This window comes from Alnus glutinosa, chromosome 3, assembly GCF_958979055.1.
Source record: "Alnus glutinosa chromosome 3, dhAlnGlut1.1, whole genome shotgun sequence".
Classification (NCBI taxonomy): domain Eukaryota; kingdom Viridiplantae; phylum Streptophyta; class Magnoliopsida; order Fagales; family Betulaceae; genus Alnus; species Alnus glutinosa.
The window spans coordinates 30,120,995-30,144,578 of NC_084888.1; the positions used below are offsets into that span (position 1 = coordinate 30,120,995).

A 23,584-nucleotide genomic window follows, 5' to 3' on the forward strand; every position below is an offset into this window, starting at 1 on the left:
CTACGTACCTTCTTCAGGTTTGTCCTGCTCAAAGTTTGACAATATTTTTTAATTTTTTTTTTCATCAACACTAATTTAATTTGTTGATGCAACCTATAATTTCTTGGGCCTAGATACTATTAAATTTTTTAGGAATTATTTAGATAGTTAACCATCTTTGATTCTTTGAAGTTGCAATCATCCTTTCTTTGTCTTAAGTATCTCATGCAGTAAAAGACACTTTATAAGCATGTTTTTTTATAAATACTTGAAGATTTAGTCATAATTAATCAATTGTTAGCTAGAAATATTTTTTTAGTTTATATCATTATTAATTGCATTAGAAAACCTCTTAATCTATGTCTGGACACTACTTAATTAGCCGGGGGGAAAAAAAAAAAAACCATTTTTTTTTCTAATTAAATAATGAAGATGGTTATAAGGGAGGATCATTCCCACTTCTGATACGAAAGGAAGAAGAAGTAGGCAATCCTATTAATGAAAAAGGGGTGGGCTCCCCAATATTAAACCTAAACCAAACAAAAACAACGCTAAAATATAAACAAGAGGTAGGAAATGAGATAAATAAATAATCCGGTCTTTTTAAAGGGCCGTACAAGACGGTTTCAAAAGTGAAAGGAAAACAGATCAGGACAAGCCCAACTGTATCTCCACTTATGACTTGCAACAGGCACCAAAAGATAGCAGCAACAGTAAGAACACTGTTAAAGTCTGGAAAAATGACTGCAGACAAAACAAAACCCAACATAGTTCCAAATACGGAAGTTTTCCATGAAGGAAAACAAAATCCCAAGCAACATAAAAACACAATAGATAAGACAATAGGTAAAACAATAATAGAAAACCGACTAAGGAAAAAGAAGCAGAAGCCACCAGCATTGGGGTGTGAGGACAACGCGCCGCCGCTGGATGGCCACTCGCCAGTAGGGAAAGCAGGATTCGCCAAGAACCACCAAAAGCCGTCGCAGAGGAAATTTGGAAGGGAAGATGTGGTCGGCACGTGCCGAAAAGGGAGACAAACTCCATGGCGCGTGCAGGCCATGCGCTGATGAGGTAGTGGTTGTAGACATGGCGGCCATCGGTGGAGTTAGAGAACGCTGGCGAACCCACTAGTGAGGTGTGTGTCGTGCAAAACCAGAAAGAGAAACACAGATCTAAATTCAAAGATTTCGACCTTACAACCTATCCAAAAATCACATAAAACACAATGAGAAGAAAAGAGGAAAACCGGTTGGCTTTGTGTTGATGATATTGAAAGCAGAAAAAACATAAAAGTCGGCTGAAAAACTAGCATGATAGTCACCTCCGAAGAGACGGAAGGTTCATGAAAGGATGGAAATGGGAGTTTTATGCTTCCCTTCCATGGCCTTTGATGCAAAAGGTGGATGGGTAGGCGGCCGGATTACCTCATAAGAGGCAGGGGTTACAGAGAAGGGGTTAAAGGTACAGGGAAAGGGAGGAGGAAAGCTAATTGGCTGGCACAAAGGAGTTGAGGAGAGAGAACGGAGAAAACTATTTGATGGCTTAACTGCTAGTAGTATTTTTACCTAAAACCTGCTTTAATCGAATAATTTCAATATTAACGACTCATTTTTTAGGACAATTAACCACAAATATTAGTCACACAAATATAGTCCCCGATAATATACATACATGATACATATAATTAATTAACAAGGCCACTGAATTACCTAAAATATTTAGCCCAAATTTAGCTCAAGAAAAATGGATAAAAGAATTGATAAATTAAAATATTATTTTTCCAATAAACTTATAAACATATATCGGGTTACATTCCTGGATATCAAAGGCCAAACCGGCATCCGATAACTCGGAAATAGCTCAATTAGATCCCTTAAAGCATTTCTAATAGCCTCATCAAATTTTACTTACTAAAGTAGCTAAAAATCACTTTTCTCTATTCTGGCGAGCCACTTTTTAAAAGTTCTCCCAACAGCCTCACCATTTTAACTATTTATTATCACTATTCCATTTAAATAATATTTTTTTTCATATTTCTTTATTCTTTCTCTATTTAATCTTTTTATAAAGAATCCTTCATATCCATGAAATAAGGACATTATCGTGTGAAAGAGATGGGAGATGGGAGAAGAAAATGAGAGAAAAAAGGAAAAAAGTGTGATGATCATGTGAAAGAGAAAGGTGAAACAAAATTTGGTGAGTGGATATTACTCATCAGAATTGGTGAGTAATTTCACTTATAAAAATTTTTTGGTTAAAATGGTGAGGCTCCTGGGAGTGGTTTTTTAGTGTTTTCATCAAATTGGCTCACCAAAATAACTAAAAAGCTATTTTGATGAGGCTACTAGGAATGCTCTTAACAATTTCTGATTTAATAGCCGGCCCTTAACAGTCTTTACAAAATTGCCTTCCTTCGTCACCTTTCCCGCACCTTTGACAGCCTTACTCTTCTCCTTTAAATTCAAAAAATCTTCCTTTCTTGTTACAGGCAAAATAAATTCAAGGATACGTTTTCCTTGATCTATTATATATACGCCCTTTTGCAGGGAAAAATTCCTTTCCAGAGAGTCGGGGCCAGCAACCAATTTGGGTTCCTTAATTTTTGTTGGAGAAATAATTAACACCAAAGACATGTGGGCCAAAGGTAGTATCGGGGGCCGAGCCCATCGGGTTGGCCCGGCCGGATCAGACCCAAGTACAAGACCATTCGTTATCTCCAAAAAGACAGATATTCAGAATATATCAAAATAGGCTTTTATCCCATCAAATATGGGATAAGGTACCTAATAGAATGACATTAGCTAAAGGGGTAGTGTCCTATCCAGTTTGAACTCTACTACCCAATTTGAATTCTATGAAGATAAGATTCAAGACTATGTGATCTAGGACTCAGACTCCTAATTAAATTATGCTCCAAGCACTCTAGCGGTTTTATAACTGTGAACTATGAGTCTATAAATAAGACTACGGCGTCAGGTATTGAAAAAAAACAAGCAGATTCTCTGAGCTTTTGAGATTACATATATTTTCCGGAAAATTAGTTTGAACTGACTTAGACATCGGAGTGGGGGTCCGGTCGGCACCCCCATAGTCCGACGAGCCGTTTATTATTTTGCAGATTACGAGGAGAGCGAAGATTAAGGAAGGCAACGAATCACAAGGCAACACGTCACCGTACCGGAAACTGTACCAACAGTTTGGCGCCGTCTGTGGGAACGAAGAATCGTTCTTACGAAAAAATAAATCCGCAACGGTGACTGCGCGATCAAGTCAAGTTTGAAATCACGGATCGGAACCTAATTTCTCGGTGATGATGGATTCAGCTTATTTTTGAAACAACAAAAAAGTACAAAATTCACAACGATGACTTCACGACAATTCATGGCTGAAACCGGCCAATGGTTTCCTTCATGAAGACCCCCAATCTGCATCCACCGACACAAAATCAAAACTCTTCACTGCGGATGCGCAAGATAAGTCCATACCTTTCTTTTCATTCTGATTTGTTAAATTGTGGAAAGAAATTCATGGTGTGGATAACTATATGTGCTATGATGAAATCCAATGATGAGAAATTTTGGAGTGTCAGATCTGAAACTCTCTTCAACAAGAGGCAAAGATCAATAATTATTGTGCCCTTGTCCGTTTACAAGCGCTTCGTAAAAAAAAAAAAACATGAAGCCTTACAACTATACTATTGAGTTTTGGTTGGAATGATGCTTCTCTTCTGAAACTTGTTGATTTTTAATATTTTTTATTGGCACTACAAGACAAATAATTGGGTTTATAAATGAAGAATGATGGTTTGAACTTCTCAAGCCTTGATTTTACGAAAAATTGAAAAAATTCTTAGCCCATGCCTTTCCTTTTATTAGAAAGAGATTTTTGAGTCAATAAAAGTATATCTCTAGATTTGTGCTCGTCTATAGTACCGGCAACGTGTTTGTTAACCTTCTCTGCAGAGATGACAAGAAAGAAAGGGCCATGACGTTGTCAATCACAATCTGATCACATGGGCAGCGACGTGATTGAGAGAGAGGGAGACAGACATGAGAGAAAAATAAATAAAGAGAAGGGTTTGAATTCTGGAAGGGATTGAAGAAAGGACTTGGATCACGCATTGAAAACTTGTAAAAGTGAAGAAGAGACAAGGCCAGGGCTCTTATTTTTCTGTTTGTCGAAAAAAAAAAAAAAAAAAAAAGCCCAAAGTTACAGCTCCAGGAATAAAAATCCTAGCTGCCTTCACGGAAGCAAAATACCAAACAGAAGAACCTGCAGCTTCTTTTGCCATCATGTACGAACGAAAAAAAAAAAAAAAAGAAAAAAAAAAAAAAAGAAAAGAAAAGAAAAGTTAGATCCGATGTGTTTTACTGAGGTGAAAAGTTAGATCCGATGTGTTTTACCTAAGCGAGAAGTTAGTTCCGAGGTGTTCTACACAAGTGAAAAGTTAGATCCGAGATGTTTTACCGAGGCGGAAAGTTAGTTCCGAGGTGTTCTACACAAGTGAAAAGTTAGATCCGAGGTGTTTTACCGAGGTGAAAAGTTAGATCCGAGGTGTTTTACCGAGGCGAGAAGTTAGTTCCGAGGTGTTCTACACAAGTGAAAAGTTAGATCCGAGGTGTTTTACCGAGGTGAAAAGTTAGATCCGAGGTGTTTTACCGAGGCGAGAAGTTAGTTCCGAGGTGTTCTACACAAGTGAAAAGTTAGATCCGAGATGTTTTACCGAGGCAGAAAGTTAGTTCCGAGGTGTTCTACACAAGTGAAAAGTTAGATCCGAGGTGTTTTACCGAGGCGAGAAGTTAGTTCCGAGGTGTTCTACATAAGTGAAAAATTAGATCCGACATGTTTTACCGAGGCGGAAAGTTAGTTCCGATGTGTTCTACACAAGTGAAAAGTTAGATCCGAGGTGTTTTACCGAGGTGAGATGTTAGTTCCGAGGTGTTCTACACAAGTGAAAAGTTAGATCCAAGGTGTTTTACCAAAGTGAAAAGTTAGATCCGAGGTGTTTTACCGAGGCGAGAAGTTAGTTCCAAGGTGTTCTACACATGTGAAAAGTTGGATCCGAGTTGTTTTAACGAGGCGGAAAGTTAGTTCCGAGGTGTTCTACACAAGTGAAAAGTTAGATCCGAGGTGTTTTACCAAGGTGAGAAGTTAGTTCCGAGGTGTTCTACACAAGTGAAAAGTTAGATCCAAGGTATTTTACCGAGGTGAAAAGTTAGATCCGAGGTGTTTTACCGAGGTGAGAAGTTAGTTCCGAGGTGTTCTACACAAGTGAAAAGTTAGATCCGAGATGTTTTACCGAGGCGGAAAGTTAGTTCCGAGGTGTTCTACACAAGTGAAAAGTTAGATCCGAGGTGTTTTACCGAGGTGAAAAGTTATTTCTGAGGTGTTTTACCGAGGTGAAAAGTTAGATCCGATGTGTTTTACCAAGGTGAAAAGTTAGATCCGAGGTGATTTATTGAGGCGGAAAGTTAGATCCGAGGTGTTTTACAGAGGCGAAAAGTTAGATTCGAGGTGATATACCGAGGGGAAAGTTAGATCCGAGGTGTTTTACCGAGGCGAAAAGTTAGATCTAAGGTGATATACCGAGAAGAAAGTATAATCCAAGAAGTTTGATCCGAGGGTATTCTACCGAGGCGAAAAGTATGTACCGAGATGACACATACCGAGAGTATTATTCCGAGGGTACTATCCCGAGGAGACTATGCCCGAGCTCCTAGTTCCAAATGGCACACTTTGAGAACCCCTCTAGATTTACCATCCTCCTAAGTGCACAGTCACATGCCGAGGGACAAATCCGAGCCGTGGGTCCAGTTTGAGGAACTCTCCCAAAGAGCACCATATCGAGTGGCGTGCAGGATAAGGAGCTCCAAGTAAGACGGTCCATCTTCATTGAATTCACCAGATAAGTTCATACTCTTCTTTTACAACTATGATTTATGTTAAAGTAAGGATAAATGTTGGTTTTTATCAACCAAGAAAAAATATATATATATATTTTTTTTGATAAAATAGACTCGTGTGTTGAGGCCTCACTCCTGCCGTGAGTGAAAGGATCACAAAATCATCCCGACGGATGAAAAGGATATATAGTGCTACTGTGCATTCTGCTATTTTGTTTTAGTATATGCAGTGCTTTGTTAACCCTTTTTGCAGAAAAGATACGGGGAGACAACCCCTACAAAAAATTGAACAAGGAAAGTCTCTCAGTTAGTCCAACACCGAGAGCAAGGAAGAACAAACAGTCCCCAGGTATCGATTGATCTCTGCTAAGAATAAAGCAGCAGTCCGAGACAGAATGGAAGCACTTCTTCATCAAACTTCTCCAAAGATGATCAAGCTACATCAGCGTCCATCTGACTCCCCACCTCGAACGACTCGAAAGAGTTATGGTGGGGATGTTCGGGAAAGAAATCCGCCCGAATCCTTTCCTCGAACAACCCGAAAGGGTCAGGGAAAGGATACAAAGGGTTGAAACCTCCCGGTTGGAGGTTTCCGAAGAATGAGGACTAGAATCCGCCCGAATCCTTTCCTCGAACAGCCCGAAAGGGCCGGGGAAAGGATACAAAGGGTTGAAACCCCTCGGTTGGGGGTTTCCGAAGGATAAGGCTAAGGATATCCAAAGAAGAATCCACCCGAATCCTTTCCTCGAACAGCCCGAAAAGGCCAGGGAAATGATACAAAGGGTTGAAACCTCCCAGTTGGAGGTTTCCGAAGGATAAGATGATGGATATCCCGATTAGAATCCGCCCGAGTCCTTTCCTCGAACAACCCGAAAGGGTCATGGAAAGGATACAAAGGGTTGAAACCTCCCGGTTGGAGGTTTCCAAAGGATAAGGTTAAAGATATCCCGAATCCTTTCCTCGAACGACCCGAAAGGGTTATGGAAAGGATACGACGGCGGGATTGCAGGTTTTCGGAAGGACAAGAACATCCAAGATAGAATCGGCCCGAGTCCTTTCCTCGGACGACCCGAAATGGTTATGGAAAGGACACCAAGACAAGAAAACCTCTCGGTTGGAGGTCTCCAGACGTTAAAAGATTGGAGCATTCAGAGATAAAGAAATTAAAAGGTAAAGATTTCAAGTTATGATTTCATTTCAGTAATATATAAAGTCTTTTACAGGTCACAAAGATTTCAGAAAGGAAGGTAAAGCTCAGCGACCTGACTACCCACCTCGAGCGACTTAACCTGCGGTCGCAGACTAAAGTTATGGGGGGTAGCTCATTAAGGTAAACAGGAAGGTAAAACTTCAGAATGATAAAGATTCAGGGAGAAAAAGCTCCAGTATGACAGAGCTTCAGGAAAGATTCAGTATGACAGAGCTTTAGGAAGGATCCAGGGAGATAAAGATTCAGGAAGATAAAGCTTCAAAAAGGTAAACAGGATGAAAAAGCTTCAGGATGATAGAACTTCAGGAAAGATTCAGAAAGATAAAGCATAAAAAAGATAAAGCTTTAGAAAGAGTTTCAGTAAAGATTCAGGAAGATAAAGCTTCAAGGATGACAAAGCTTCAGGATAATAAAGGTTCAGGATGGTAAAGGTTTAAGGAGATAAGGCTTTAGGATGATAAAGCTTCAGGAAAACAAACAGGAAGGTAAAGGTTTAGAAAGACAGATCTTCAGGAAGGAAAAGGTTCAGGGAGATAAAGTTTCAGAACGACAAAGCTTTAGGACGACAAAGCTTTAGGATGACAAAGCTGCAGAATGATAAAGTTTCAGGAAGGAAAAGCTTCAGGAAGGTATGAGGATAAAACCTCTTTAAAAAATCATCAAGTAAGACTCAACACTTTGATGCAAATAGTTTTTTTATTCTCCTCTGTAAAATTTTTCAACAAACCGATTGTTTGTTCAAAATATTTGGGGTAGCTTAAATTTCAAAAAATCAGACCAGTTCTTCCCTCGGAAAAAACTAACACAAACCGATTGTTTGTTCGAGTTTTGGAGGTAACTCTAGTATAAAAAGTAAGATTTATAAGAAACCGAGATATGTCTCGGAAGAACTTTTTGAGTGAGAAACTTTAAACTTTTTCCAGGTAAAGATGTTCAATTCAGTTTGAAAAATTATGAGGTTCTACGGCTAATAAGATAAGGAAAGTGAAAGTCAAAAAGTTCAAGACTTCCATTCATTAACATTGAAATTTTGTTCATTACAAAAAAAATTTTACATGAAAAAGAAAAGATACATTTGAAAAGGAAAGTTCAAGTATTTACAGGTTGAAGCCTTGAGACTCACTCCGAACTCCGAGATCTCTTTTACACCATCGTCCAGGATACCAAGAGGACTTGACTATCCACCTCGAACGACTTAGCCCGCGGTCGCGGACTAAAGCTATGGGGGGTAGCTCAACAAAGTTAAAGCTTCTACAAAGGGAAAATCACCGAAGCTACACCAAACTCTCAAATTAAGATCTCTCAGGAGCAACTTGAACAAAGATACGAGGAGACAACCCCTATAACAAACCATACGAGGATATTACCTCTACAAAAAATAACCAAGTAAGTTCATCGCTTCTAAAAGATTTTTTTCATATCCTCCTCGGTCATAACTTACACAAACCGATTGTTTGTTTAAGATAAGGAGGATAACTCAAAACAAAAGATTTTTCCCTCTTCAGCTCGGAGGTTAAAACAAAAGATTTTTTCTCTCCTAGTCACGGAGTTCAAAACAAAAAGATTTTTGAAACAAAAGATTTTTCTTACCCTCCTCGGAGTTAACTTACGCAAACCGATTGTTTGTTCAAGTTATTAGAAGATAAGTGAGAATTGATTTGTCATGGAAAGTTTTTCCATAACAAAGAATTCAAACATTACAAAGTTCAAAAATAAAGATATTCACAGGTGAGACCAAGCTAGATGGTGTTCAGATTAGAAGATTTGGTACGCCAAACACAAAACCTCGGGCCAGCAAAAGCCCATAGTCGTTATAAGTCTCGGACAACCAAAGCCTCAGCGCTAGTCTGGGCTTCCGAAGCCCCCAAGAGAGATTTTTGTGGAAGCGGTCTACGAAGCGCTACCGATAAAGAAGCTTCGGGTATGTTAAGCATTTTTCTTCAACGGTTTACCATTTTTTGCCAGACAGAACCTTGATCTCAGGAAAGTTGTACTCAAAGTGTTCTCTCAGAGTGGCATTTCACCACAATCTTGGTGAAATCAACTACATCAGTCCGATCCATCTCCTACCGAGAGTAGAAAATCATCTTCACAACTTTGGCCCGACCGACAATATTATGTAGAGGCATTTATGAAGAAGATATCTATGAGAAGTTGCTATTAGTACTATGACAGATCACAAGTTGGATCCACTCAACCCGATCCAAGGAGAAGATAAACATTTAGCAACTACTTCAGGGAAATCAGGTATTAGTTATCCCTGGTAGAATTGGGATAGGACTTATGGTCCAATCAGATAAGAAGAATGATCAGATTAGAAGTCTAAGAAGATATTAGATTAGAAGTCTAATAAAGGATCAGAGTCCAATTAGAACTCTGACAGCAGTTCTAGATCGACAAGGAGCAGGAATTCCAATACTTCCAGAGATTCGAGGCATTATTCGTCATAATTACTTTGAAAGAGGCGGCAATTGTCAGATACAGATTATGGAAGATCCAGATTCAGAAATTGAGGTATTTAATTCTCTTACATTCTAAATTCAAATAAGAGAATTAGGGGGGTAACTGTTGGAGAAATAATTAACACCAAAGACATGTGGGCCTAAGGTAGTATTGGGGGCCGAGCCCATCGAGTTGGCCCGGCCAGATCAGACCCAAGTACAAGACCATTCGTTATCTCCAAAAAGACAGATATTCTGAATATATCAAAATAGGCTTTTATCCCATCAAATATGGGATAAGGTACCTAATAGAATGACATTAGCTAAAGGGGTAGTGGGGGTAGTGTCCTATCCAGTTTGAACTCTACTACCCAATTTGAATTCTATGAAGATAAGACTCAAGACTATGTGATCTAGGACTCAGACTCCTAATTAAATTATGCTCCAAGCACTCTAGCGGTTTTATAACTGTGAACTGTGAGTCTATAAATAAAACTACGGCGTCAGGTATTGAAAAAAAACAAGCAGATTCTCTGAGCTTTTGAGATTACATATATTTTCCAGAAAATTAGTTTGAACTGGCTTAGGCATCGGAGTGGGGGTCCGGTCGGCACCCCCATAGTCCGACGAGCCGTTTATTATTTTGCAGATTACGAGGAGAGCGAAGATTAAGGAAGGCAACGAATCACAAGGCAACACGTCACCGTACCGGAAACTGTACCAACAATTTCCGTGCTGGGATTTACCCCTTTTATCGGGTTTCCATTCTGAGAATGGTTACCATGATTGGACCTGGAAGGAGCTTTGGGATCGTCGTCAACCTCTGCCTGGGAATGGTGGTAGTTTTCGGCCGGACTGCCATCGGCTGTATCCGGAGCTTTTGAGTGATCTTCCGCCCTAATCCAGGATCCCCAGCCCTAGACTCCTTCTTTATGGTTTGATCTTTTGGATGAAGGAACTGGACAACCCAAAGCTTCGTGAAGAATTCTTCCACATTTGGCACAAAAAGCAGGAAGTTTCTCGTATTTGAATTACACCCAGCAGGATTTGCCAACTAAAATTAAAGCACGTCCACGATCGAGGGGATTATACAGATCGATCAACACTCTGAGACGCAGGACCGTCCCCACCCCAAATCGTCATCAGCCACATCGACCTCCACCACCTTTCCCAGGGAAGCACCAATCTTTGAACCCACACCTCGGTTCATAAAATCCAAAGGCATATCATGTACCTGTATCCAAATCGGGGTATGGTGAAAATTCATCTAAGATGGGGGCTTACTGCCTTCGAGTTCATCAATAATCAGGATTGTTCTATCATAGGACCAAGGACGACCCTCAAGAACCTTCCTTCTAGCATTGTCATCTTCAAACTCAAAGACCCATAAATTGTCCTGGATCTCCTTAAAGAACATATCACCCACCAATCGCCAAATACGGGTATTGAGCGTTTTGAAGGCCTCCTTGTTGATTCTTTTGGGGACACCCAGCCTTCCTACCAAACACCTCGTTCCTTTGGCTCTCAGATACTCAATCTCCTCCACACCAATTTGGATACCCTGCTTCTCCCCTTCTATAAATGGGAAATTACCCACCTTCTCCCATTAGTCTTCAGCCATGGTATTCTCATCTAAGGATCGAGATAACCCTGAGTGAAAGATCGGAACAAAAAAACTCCTACACCGGGAAGCCAGAAGGAGACATCACTCACTTAGAGAGTCCTAACTTGCTTGTATCAGCAACAAAGCTTTAACAAAGAAGATAAATATCTTGCATTTATTATAAAGAAACTTTTAGTCAGTAAAAGTAAAAAAAATAAAAATTAGAGGTGGGAGATCGACTTCCTAGCACTCATAACTACAAGACAAAAATAAAAATGTTTGACAAAGAAGATGGCATGTCTTGCATTTACATAAATTTTTACTTAAATGTATAAAAAAATAAAAATGTTAGCGGCAAAGCTTTAACAACGAAAATGACATGTTTTGCATTTATTATAAATAAACTTTCTATCAGTAGAAAAAAATGAAAGATAAAGCACACACCTCCATTCAATTAATTCATCCCCACATTTTGTTTGTAAAATGCACTTCTTTTGTCTATGTTTTTTAAACAAAAAATAAAACCAAAGGAGTGGATTAATACAAAAAATAAAAATAAAAACTATTTTTGTTCCGAATAAATGAAAAATCAATCCATTTTATTGGTCTAAATTACAAATCGCTCACTGCCGTATAAAAATAATTTAGAGATCATCAGGGTAGGCCAAAATAATAAATTAGTCCCTGCTATCAAAACACTTGACGAATTCCGTTAGTGTCCATATCAACACCAATAAAATAATGACATGTGTTGCTCTTAGTAAAGGAAACAAAAAAATGCAAAATTAGTTTATGTGATTTACCTTGTTTACAATTAACTTCATGTGGTATCAAAATGAACTCAGAGGTCCATGTAGTATGCCAAAATACAAATCACACCCTTCAGTCAAAACATTTAATAGATTCTGTTAATGTGTCATATTAGCGCTAATAAAATGTCGATACGTGTCACTGTTAATAAAATATATATATATATATATATATATATATATATATATATATATATATATATATATATATATATATATATATATATATATATATATAAGTTAAAGTTAAAGAAATTCAAAAAAAAAAAAATTAATTTTTTTTAACAATAAAAAAATAAAAAATAAATAAAATAAATAAAAAATCAGGGGATGGCTGTCAAGCCACCCCTGCCACCTCTGGAGGTGGCTCGCGAGCCACTTGAGGTGGGGGTGGCCTTCGAGGCACCCCCGTGGTGGCTCTAGGGTAACCCAAAGGCCACCCCAGAGGAAGCTGGCGCACGTCACCCCAAAGCTCCACCGACCCATGTGGGTGGCCGAGCACCACCTCCAACTTCCTTTGGAGTAGCCCAATGGCCACCCTAGATTGACCACTAGGGGTAGCTCGCGGGCCACCCGAAGGTGGCCAAAGAACATTAACAATATTTGGTAAGTATTTGAGAAAAGTGTCTGGTTCTGTCACGAACGGTGATATGTTAGATACCCTTCTCAAAATCAATGAAGAAAACGGTGAAAATATGGACAAGACCACAATGAAACATTTCTTCTAGGTCAGTATTATTTCTTCTTGGATTTATTTCAACATTAGTCATCTATTTACTTTGATTTTCATGAATATGTTGTGATGGGTTGTCGTTAGGGAATAGGATCCTCCTCTTTCATGACATTGAACTGAAATGAAGAGATAGTTTTTGGTCAAGAATAAATATTATAGTTTTTTTTTTATTAAGGGTATTTTCTTCATTGGAAAAAATTGACAATATTTGGTAGTCTGGGGGAACACTGACCAAATTAAAAGTTTGGGGGGACATTGACAATTGGGTGGTAGTTTGATGGGGGTATGTAGACTTTACCCTTATATTTTTATAACCGCAATCACCCCATCGGTTAGCAGTTATTTAAAGTTACAAATGCACCGCATAACCACTTTTTACATTTGAGCATTTTGGGCTTATTTTTGGGTTTTGAGCTTTCATTAGACCTTTTTTTTTGTTGATTTTATATATATATATATATATAGGTAGTCGGTTAGCGGTTAGTAATCGCCTTCGTCCACCCCTAAAACTATCAACTGCTTCCGCCTACACCTAAAACTGCTAATTGTCTCACCCTAGATGGTTAGCATTTTTTTCCAACCACTTATAAAAACAGTTAGCAATTATTAACCACCCGCTTTTTCACCCCGGTATAGACAGTTGGATCCGGCTTCAGTGTTGTAGTTTTTAAAAATATCAAAGGGTGCAAATTGTGTTGAGTTAAACTCGTCGTTAGTACTTGACGCCGTTTAAGGCTCTTTTAATCCCTACCACGTGATTCTCTTCGCATGCATGACTTAATATTGGCAATTATCAACGTGCCTTGTGAGAGAAGCTTTGCCTTCTCTCTAGCCTCCCCTGAAAAAAGCCACAGATCACAAAACATGGGAGGAGCCTCCTCACCTCCCACTTCCCCTTATCTTATCCCTTTCCCTCCCTGTGCTTACGCCTCTTCCAAGGCTTCTATCATGCTAGAGCTTGCTCTATATTTATCCACCTCCTCTGAGGTCCTTTTCCTGCTTTCATCCATCGTGTGGTTTGTGATTTTTTGCTAGGTTTTTGGGTCGGAATCTTTGGTTCTAGATCTATGATCCTCCATCAACTATTGCCCGACACACGCCTCTTTAGTGAGTTCACCAGAGTCTTCTGTTTCCACCGATGGCCGCTGCGACATCAGCCGACGTCCATGCATCGGAGTATGGCCTTCACGTGCAAAGGAGTTTGTCTCCCTTTCCGGCACGAGGCCACGCTTCCCCCGCCTCTATCGTCCCCCCGCCTCGATTTTCGGTGGTCTACGGTGGCTTCTGGTGTTCTCCACAGGAGAGAGGCCTTCTAGTGGTGGCGCGTGGTCTTCACGCTCTGCCACTGGCAGCTCCCAACCCCTGTTCCGCCTAGTTCCCTGCCAAAGCTATGTTGTTTCCTTTTTCTTTGTTTTTGGGCTTTTTTGTTATTCCTCTGTTTTACTTCCCCATGTTTATTTTTGTAATTACTGTGTTCGGGTCTTTTGCACTTTTAATACAATTTTAACTACCTTTACTGGTGGCCCAGTTTTTTGGCATCCATGTCAAATATCAATAGCTAGGCTCACATCATCTTGCATTATATCCACGTACTTACTTTCTTAGATTTTCTTTTGTTGGGTTGCCTAGCCTTGTACTGTTGTAATTTGTTTTTATGCTGGTTGTAAGTCTTTTCATGTATCTAAAAAAAAAAAAACTAATAATAAATAAAAACTACCCCCTTCACACACAGATCGCGGCTCATCTAGTTTTGGGTAGATGATATTGTACTGTACAACATCAATTGCAAGCCTTCCTAATAACTAGTCCCTTTGTCCTCACCCTCTCATCTCTCTTCAGGTCATGGACAACCAGGTCCATCTCTTTCTCCCACATATCACTGTAGTCATGGGACACCACGGCAAAGTTTTTGGAGCCAAGTTAATTTGAGGAAGAACAAGGTGTCGTTGGTTTGAGCCCGGCCTGATGTAACAGAGTGCCATGGTGCAACGACATTGTCTTGTAGGCCGAAAGACTTTTACTTTTGGTCATTTTTTAACTCTTCGAGACATCTTTAGCAGCCTCAGACTTCTCTTGCTTGGCCAAGACACTTTGACTTTGCATTTCAAGGTCTGAGTCGACCTTTGAAGAAGCTCCTCCTCAATCCTCCCCCTTCAGAATCCACCAAACCCTCCAAACCCACTACCCCAAAATCCATTTTGGAGATACCACCGATCTACAATAACTCTATTAAGCATGAGTTCATGAACAAGAGAGAGGATAAGCTTCAGATAGCCATTTCCTAAGGCTGGGGTTTGTGCTTTGCTGAGCTTCGAGTGCGACCCCTCCGCCGTCCTTCCCAACAGCCTCATTCTCCCAAGATGACTCTTGCAAAGAGATGGGCCGTGATCTATGTGAAGGGGGTAGCCGGTAGGGGTTGAAACTTGAAAGAGACTTAAACGGTGTCAAGTCTAGGCTTATGCTTCGTAAGTCTCAAGTTTAGTAAAACAGTTTAACTCAAAACAATATGCGCCCTTCAATATATTTATACAAATGTGCCAAGATCCTTGACAGCTACCTTAAGAGATGAGAAGAAGACTCAGCTGCTAATAACATGTTTCAGCAAAATCAAGAAGATGACTTTTCCAAGTATTATGAATTCTGAAAATTATTATATATTTATTTTCTAGCTAGCTTCTGCCATGTTTATTATAGAATTTATGTTACGTGAATACGTAATGGATCTTGTAACGCGCTTTTCAACAGGAAAAGAAGTTGGATTTAGATTCTTCTTCCTACCTATTTTGATAGATTGTTAGATTCTGAAGGAACTTAAGCCTTAGGTTTTGAGGGAACCTATAACTTTTCAAACACAAGGTTTAGATTAATTCTTTTGATCCTTTTTATTCATGACTTCTTCTCTTTAAATAGATAACATAGCATTGTAGGATTGAACCACAGCCCGGCACAATTCCTACTAGGACTCAACTAAGTGGTGATAAGCATCCACTCAAACTAATTATCAAATGACTCCTACTAATCGGCTATCAACTAACACGATAACATAAACCATAGTGATAGACTCACAATGATAGACTCCTACTCAACCAAACTAACGATAACAATAACTAAAAATAAGATAACAATCCACTACTAATCTCAAACAACAAAGTAACGTAGAAGACTCTAACAACTCGGGTGATGACTCGTGCTCCTCCATCTCATAACAATTTACAGTAGCTACTGTTATGGGCTAGAGATTGAGAACGTGTTACGGGTTTAGTAGCGGGAAAAGCTACAGGATCTAACCTCTTGAGTTTACCTATGGTGACAGATAAGTAGGGTATTCGAGGTACCCTAAACTTCCTAATCAACTACTAGGGTTGTGTAATAATTTTTTGATACGATTTATTGATAAACTTCCCCTTTATATAGAGTGATACATGGTATGAAGAATAGAAAAGGAATACATGGTTAATAGGGAAAGTATTAAACCTACTGGGATATTAATTCCCGTATTGACGCTGCCCAGACCTTCGCTTTAGGAGCAAGAATCTGAATTACGTACCTTATTAAACTTACTTGATGCACAAGTCGTGGAACATACCCACTGCATCTTTTATTCCTTACTAAGACAAAGCTATTTAAGGATCTTCATAGCTGGCGCAAGGATCCTTCCTTAATTCAGCACCACAACCTTCCTTAGCAGGAATTTCTTCTAGTGCACGTTCCTTAACAGGAAATCCCTCTAGTGCACGGCCGCTGCCTTGTAACAGCTACGTACTACTAAGAGAGTTTCATCACATCTAGAGCTTGCGAGTCTGTCCTAGAAATTGCACAAACATGGAGGCCTCCATCAATGTGAAGTGTGAACATTGTCCTGTAAGTTACATTTTTGGTATCATCGGCTTGTTTGAACCTGAAGAATCGGAGAAGAGCCATTGAAACTATTTTCATCTGCCTGTAAGCGAACTCCTTTCCTAGACAAATTCGAGGACCGGCCTGCGCATAATAGCACAAGTGAAAAATATATATTAGAAGCGTTGGACATTTGTATATATATATATATAGGAAACGGATCCTCTCCAGTTTCGAAGATCGAGTATCAGTTCCTTATAATGTAGGAGTATTTTTGTATTGAAATACCCCCACACAATAAGGAACTAGATACTTTCCCGTTCATTTGAACTGGAGAGGATCCTACTATATATATATATGGAGTAACGAAAAGATTATACGAACGTGAAAGGCAATGAATTTGAATGGTGATTCATGTTGAAAGATCCCATTTTTTAGCCATCTTTTTGGTCGGAACTCCTCCGCATCTTCTCCCCAAATATAAGGCATCCTCCCCATGGCATAGGCCATATAAGATACCCCATCCCCTTTCTTCACTCTATAGCCATCAGGAAGAATGTCATCCATTTCTGAACATTTCCCATCCTTCAAGTACACCAAAGAGAGACCACATGTTAGTACTATCATGGGAATTTGTAACGTCCCTCTTAATCTTTCAATTATTTGGTTAATGTGTCCTAATAATTTATTGCTTTTGGTATTAATGATCAAAATTAATAATTTTAGCAGCAAAGAGCAAAATTAATGATCAATAAACTTTTGGGATTAATTATTACCATGGGAACTGCAGGGTATAGCCTCAAGGTCTCTGTCAAAGCTGCATGAAGAAGATGCATACGATCTAGAGTTGCATTGGTTATATTTGTCATGAACTCATCGACGTTTGCTCCGTCGTCTAGACTGCCGGTGACATTTCTCACTTCTTGAGCAATTTGTTCTTGTATCAGAGGGTTCTTGCAGAGCATGTAGATGAACCAGGAGAGAGTGTTTGCACTTGTATCTTTGCCGGCGATCATAAAATTCAAAATTATGTCCCTTAGATATTGATCATCCATTTTCTCTGGATTCCTTGTGCTCTCCACCAAAAACCTCGAAAGTATGTCCTCCTTGTCATTCTGGAAATTAATCATGAAACCAATCATCAAGATTCAACTAAATCAATCTTCCTGATTACCTATTGATGTAACTGGAAGGTACAAATGCTTCCTCTAGGATTATCCAAATAGCCCTTAATTATCACGAATTTAACACAGTTTATGGAGGGTCTAACTACGAACGGGCATAAAAGACAAATTTATATGAATGACTATCATCCCAAGTTATTCAAGGGAAGCACGATTACTGTAGGGCCTAATTAATTACCGATTGGCTTCTAAGATAAATTTCCATGAATACCTAACTACCAATGGGCTCCTGAAAGGTTGCCTACTGAAATTGGCATGAGTCCCGACGGTCCATATATAGCCGAAGGGCCGAAGGAGCCGGCAACCCACGGCTAGAGTCAAGAAGACTCGGTGGCCTGCGGCCCAAACAAGTAGCAAGGATTCGAGTGCATTCTCACCAAAGTACAATTCTTGACAGCTAATTCTCTACTCTGCTAGCTCAAGCAACAACCTACTCATGTCATGCGCTCTTCTAACAAACTTTAAGAAAAAAGGCGAGAGACGAAGGCTGATAAAGAGAACATGAGGTATTCATTCAAGTATGCCGAATCAACCCTACTAGTACTCTATCAAAATTCCCTCATATCTCACTAGACCGACTTAAGGGACAAGTGGTCTCATCGGATACGTCTCGTCAAACCCTCTAATCTCAATCTTCTCTTGCAAATCCGACTTCGAAAAAGAATAGTAGTACTTGAAAAACTTACGCATTCTTGTTGCATTGCCAGGAGTTTCCTCTTGGTCCTGATTAGTCCATGCACAAAATCATCGATGATTTTGATGTTCTTCTTGAGGACAGCTTCAGAGCCAATGTTGAGAAACCTCTTGAGCTTCCAGAAAGGATCAACATAGCGCCAATACACCAAAGCATTTGAATCATCAAAGGCCTTCATGAACGCGCTTCCCTCCTTCCTTGATCCCTCCAAGCACTCCAATTCTACCCCAAACCCAACTTTGAATATGGAATCTAAAGTGCATCTCATTAGTATGTCCTACAAAAACAAACATATATTTATATATATTCAGAAGAAATAATTCACACAATCTTTTTCTTTTAATACTTTTCATTTCTATCATAAATCATTAAATAATTTCTTTTCTTCTTTTTTTTTTTTTTTTTTTTCTTTCTGAGCAAAATCATGCATGGTTAGTTTCATATTCTTTTTAGTACTTTTCTTTTATTAACCAAAGAAAAAAAAAAGAAAAAAAAAAAAGAAAGAAAGAAAGAAAGAAAGAAAGAAAGAAGAAGAAGAAGAAGAAGCAGCAGCTAAAACCTGTTTAAATCGAACAATTTCAATATTAACCACTCATTTTTCACGACAATTAACTACTGATATATATATAGTCACACAAATATATTCCCCAATTATAAACATAAATGATACATTATTAATTAACACGGCCACCGAATTACCTAAAATATTTAGCCCAAATTTAGCTCAAGAAATTAAAAATGGATAAAAGAATTGATAAATTAAAATATTATTTTCCAATAAACTTATAAACATCGGGTTACATATATACCTGCATATCAAAGGCCAAACCGGCATCCGATAACTCGGAAACAGCTCTAACCAGCTTAGCAGCATTTCTCCGAAACACAGAAGAGCTAAAATCTCTAAGCACTCTCGTCGAGAACTCAAAGCTCGCAAGCTTCCTCTGCTGCTGCCACTTGTCCCCGTCCACAGCGAATATCCCCTGCCCAAAAAGATCACTCACAATATCCTGGTTATACTCACCTTTCGAGTACTTGTCGAAATTGGTTTTCAGTATGTGCTCGATGTTTCGCACGTCGGTCGTGTATATCTGGCTTTGCGCCGGAGCGAGGAGCCGGAAGGTTCGTCGTTTCCTGGCAGCTTCTGTTTGTTGGTCATAGAGTGTGTTGAAGTAGAAGAGCTGGTGGAAGACCGTGCCATCCACGGGTGGGTAATTCGGGTTCTTGATGGATTTTCCCGTGAAGATTCTCAGTATGAGAAGAGAGATTGTTAGGAAGAGAAAGATTAGTGAAAAGGCTATGAAGTTCAACGTGATCCAGATAATGTCCATCTTTGTTTGTTTGTATAACTCTTTGAGAAGGAAGTGTGCCCAAATGTCGTATATATAGACTATAGCACTAGTGTCTGTGTGTGTGTGTATATATATATATCCTCGAGATTGAGATTCACAATAATTAACTGGAAAAGGCTATGAAGTTCAACGTGATCCAGATGATGTCCATCTTTGTTTGTTTGTATAACTCTTTGAGAAGGAAGTGTGCCCAAATGTCGTATATATAGACTATAGCACTAGTGTCTGTGTGTGTCTATGTATATATATATATCCTCGAGATTGAGATTCACAATAATTAACTGTCCGGATAATTATTGTGAGAGATGTGAAACCCAACTACTTGGATAGATGTACGAGTAATTCTACACGGCGAACAATCGTCCCTCAAGCGTCCATCACCTGCTGACGTGGCATAGTCCACGTCAGGCCTTCTTTTTTTCAATAAAAAAAAATATATATATATATATTGAAAAAACCAGCGTTAAAAAGTAAAAGACTCCCCTCCCTCTCTTGATCATTTTCCCCCCCAAAAACCTCTCTCTCTCCATCTCTGCATCTCCTCCCTCAACACCACCGTCAACCACCTACGAAGTCGCCACCAGTACGTCGAGCTCCATCTCCGGCCAAAAGTCACTGGATCTCCAGCCATTCTCCATCTCCGGTTCGACTCCGACGGTTCTCCATCTCCAGAACGTCCAAGCTTCAAGCTCCATCTCCGGCCAAAAGTGACAGGATCTCCGGCCGTTCTCCGCACTTTATCAGAAGGTGCTTCCACACTTTACTGGGTATAATTTTTTTTTGGTTGAATCATACCTAGTATTAGGTTCGTGAGAGAGGCAGAGAAAGATTGAGAGGCTAAGAGAGTAAAGAAGAACTGAGAAAGACTTGAAACTTGACTGTTAGTGGGTGTGAAGGTAAAAAGTTGAAGTCGTGAGGTGAGGGCCAGATTTGTGAAAGAACGGAAGGAACTGGATTACTAGTATATGAGAACCATTTTATCTTCATAGACTCATAAAGAAATTAGTAACTAACAAACAAAAAAGGGCCATCTTCCAGTCAATTAGTCAACTTGAGAAAAAAAAAAAAAAAAAAAAAAAAAAAAAAAGAACTATGTAGAAAGTTGGTCTATATAATCGTAGATGATAGAACTCTCTATAAACTAGTATGTAACACTAAAACTTAAAAAACTATAATTTATATAATAATGCTGAAGTTAATTAGTGTGATGAATTAAAACATAAGTGTGAAATTTATTAGTGTAGTAGTGCTGAAATTTATTTGGCAAGCTTAAAACTAGGCGTACCTTTTTCAATCGAAATACTAATTAAAATGCAACACCTTGATTTTTTCTTAAAAAAATAAAATAAAATTAGATAAATCCCTTTTTATTGTGTTCAATTTACTTAGATAATCATTCAAATCTCTAAGAGATTAACATCTTAGACTCCATATACTCTCTTCTTTGGGTGGGACTGATTAAGCCCATGTCATTCTTTTGGAATACAATTTTTTAAGTCAAGGAGCTTTAATTCACTAACTTTTAATTGCAAGCATCTTGGCTCTTGAACTTGAATTTACATTTGATTAACTCAGCTCTATGCATTATATATATATATTTTATATTGTTTTACTTTCCATTCAAATACCATTAATTACAAATCAAATTTGAGTAAAATCCAAGGTAGCCTTTTTTCCCTTAGAAAAGTACCATATCAAAACAAACCGAAAGCAACATAGAAAAGTTTGAAAGCTTTATTTTGATGCAAGAGTTTCTTCTTGTTGAATTGTTCACCCTTACAAAACAAACTGCTTTTTGGCAACTTGTCATAAAGTTTGTATATTTATTTATTTACTATTTTTTATAATAACTAGTTAAATGTTTATGTGGAATAACTTATAGATGGATTTGTCGCCATCTGTATTGAGGAATGAATGCAAAGATGATCATTCATTGGCACAACTTCCAATTGACGATGTTTTGCCTCTTGAAATTGACTCTTAAAATGGTATGTTAGGCGTTTCATTCTTCCTTTAATCTTGCTTCAAATATTAATGACTGTTATTATTCATAGTTGTTTCTCTCAACTTCATTTTGATATAGATCAAAATGAAACTGCAAATGATACAGAATCTGAAGATAATGATGTCAATTGCAAGAATGATATGAAGCTCATAGATGGAGTTGAAAATGTGGAGGAACCTAAGCAAGGAATGGTATTTAACTCCTTAGATGAAATTGCGTTGCATTATAGGAAATATGGAAAGCAACAAGGTTTTGCGGTGGTACAAAAGAATGAAAGAAAGAATACAAGTGGGCATACATGTTATATCACTCTATCATGTGCAAGTCAAGGCACCAGAAAAGCCAGTTCAAGTAAGCCAATTCAAACAACTAGAACTGGGTGCAAGGCTTGTTTGAATGCAAGATTAGTTAATACAAAGTGGTATGCGACTAATGTATCTGCTAAGCATAATCATGATTTAAGCCCAGGCAAAGCTAGATACTTTAGATGCAATAAGAATTTGGACTCTACTGCAAAGAGAAAGCTTTTAATAAATGATAGAGCTGGAATAAGTATGAGCAAGAGTTATAACTCACTTATAGTTGAAGCGGGGGGGTATGAGCACCTCGAATTTGGTGAAAAAGATTGCCGTAATTTCATTGCCAAGTCAAGGCATCTTCGTCTTGGCACAGGAGGCGCTGGAGCTCTTTGTGACTATTTCAAAAGGATGCAAGCAATTAATAATAATTTATACTTTGCCATTGATTTTGATGATGATTGTAGGTTGAGAAATGTGTTTTGGGCTGATGCACGAAGTAGGGTATCGTATGAAGATTTTGGGGATGTGGTTACGTTTGATACGACCTACTTGACTAATAGATATGAAATGTCATTTGCTCCTTTCGTGGGAGTTAACCATCACGGTCAGTCAATACTTCTTGGGGCAGCATTAATATCAAGTGAGGATACAAAGACATTTGTATGGTTGTTTGAGACATGGTTGAACTGCATGAATGAAAGAGCGCCAAGTGCAATTATAACAGATCAAAATAGGGCTATGAAGAATGCAATTAGAAAAGTTTTTCCAAATACTCGACATAGATGGTGTTTGTGGCACATATTGAAAAAGCTTCTAGAAAAATTTGGATCACATTCACAGTACCATGCCATTAAGGGTGCCATACGAAGTTGTGTGTATGAATCTCAAACACGCGACGAGTTTGATGCAAATTGGCAAAGTCTACTTGATTGTTATAATCTGAGGGATAATGCATGGTTGTGTGGGTTATATAGTGAGCGTACTTTTTGGGTACCGGCATATCTAAAAGATGTATTTTGGGCTGGAATGACTACCACGCAACGAAGTGAAAGTATGAATGCTTTTTTTTATGGTTATGTGCACTCATCAACTACATTGAAGGAATTGTGGATCAATACGATAGTGCTTTGCGTAGAAACTATTCTTGTGTTAGTGCTTCCCGAGGAACTATTCTAGTTAAGAACGAGTTAAATAAGCAATGCCTACTTAAAATAATGTTAGATTTAAGTTGTGTATCTTGATAACACCTTAGTTAAATGCCTATAAATCAAAGGTCGAAGGGAATGTGCTCGATGTCTGATGTGTTCCCCAAAATTTCTAAACTCATGACATTATAGCAAGAAATAGATGAATGACATCAACCAACCGTACAAGAAATATTCTATAAGTTTCAACCCAATAGGGGAAAACTAATAATAATAATGATGATGATGATAATAGTCAACAACTAGGAAGCTTTAAAAGCAATCAAAGGCGAATCACAGTTGATCAAAGTCTACTTCGTAGGTACATTTAGTTGGTTGGCAGAGCCT

The 23,584-nt window shown here is 38.7% G+C and overlaps 2 protein-coding genes across 2 annotated transcripts; one reads left to right on the forward strand and one right to left on the reverse strand.

The window, feature by feature from the left end:
• Positions 1-16,089: 16,089 nt before the first annotated feature.
• Positions 16,090-19,749, reverse strand: LOC133862937 (cytochrome P450 704C1-like). Its single transcript, XM_062298863.1, has 5 exons — positions 19,206-19,749; positions 18,389-18,673; positions 17,295-17,633; positions 16,903-17,103; positions 16,090-16,662 (listed from the first exon to the last, which is right to left on the reverse strand). The coding sequence occupies exons 1-5, from the start codon at positions 19,725-19,727 to the stop codon at positions 16,447-16,449; spliced, it is 1,563 nt and encodes a 520-aa protein (XP_062154847.1). The 5' UTR covers positions 19,728-19,749; the 3' UTR covers positions 16,090-16,446.
• Positions 19,750-21,782: 2,033 nt separating this feature from the next.
• LOC133863333 (protein FAR1-RELATED SEQUENCE 5-like) lies at positions 21,783-23,228 on the forward strand. The gene is made up of 2 exons (XM_062299277.1): positions 21,783-22,516; positions 22,613-23,228. Exons 1-2 carry the CDS (start codon positions 21,783-21,785, stop codon positions 23,226-23,228), a joined length of 1,350 nt encoding a protein of 449 aa, XP_062155261.1.
• Positions 23,229-23,584: the final 356 nt, after the last annotated feature.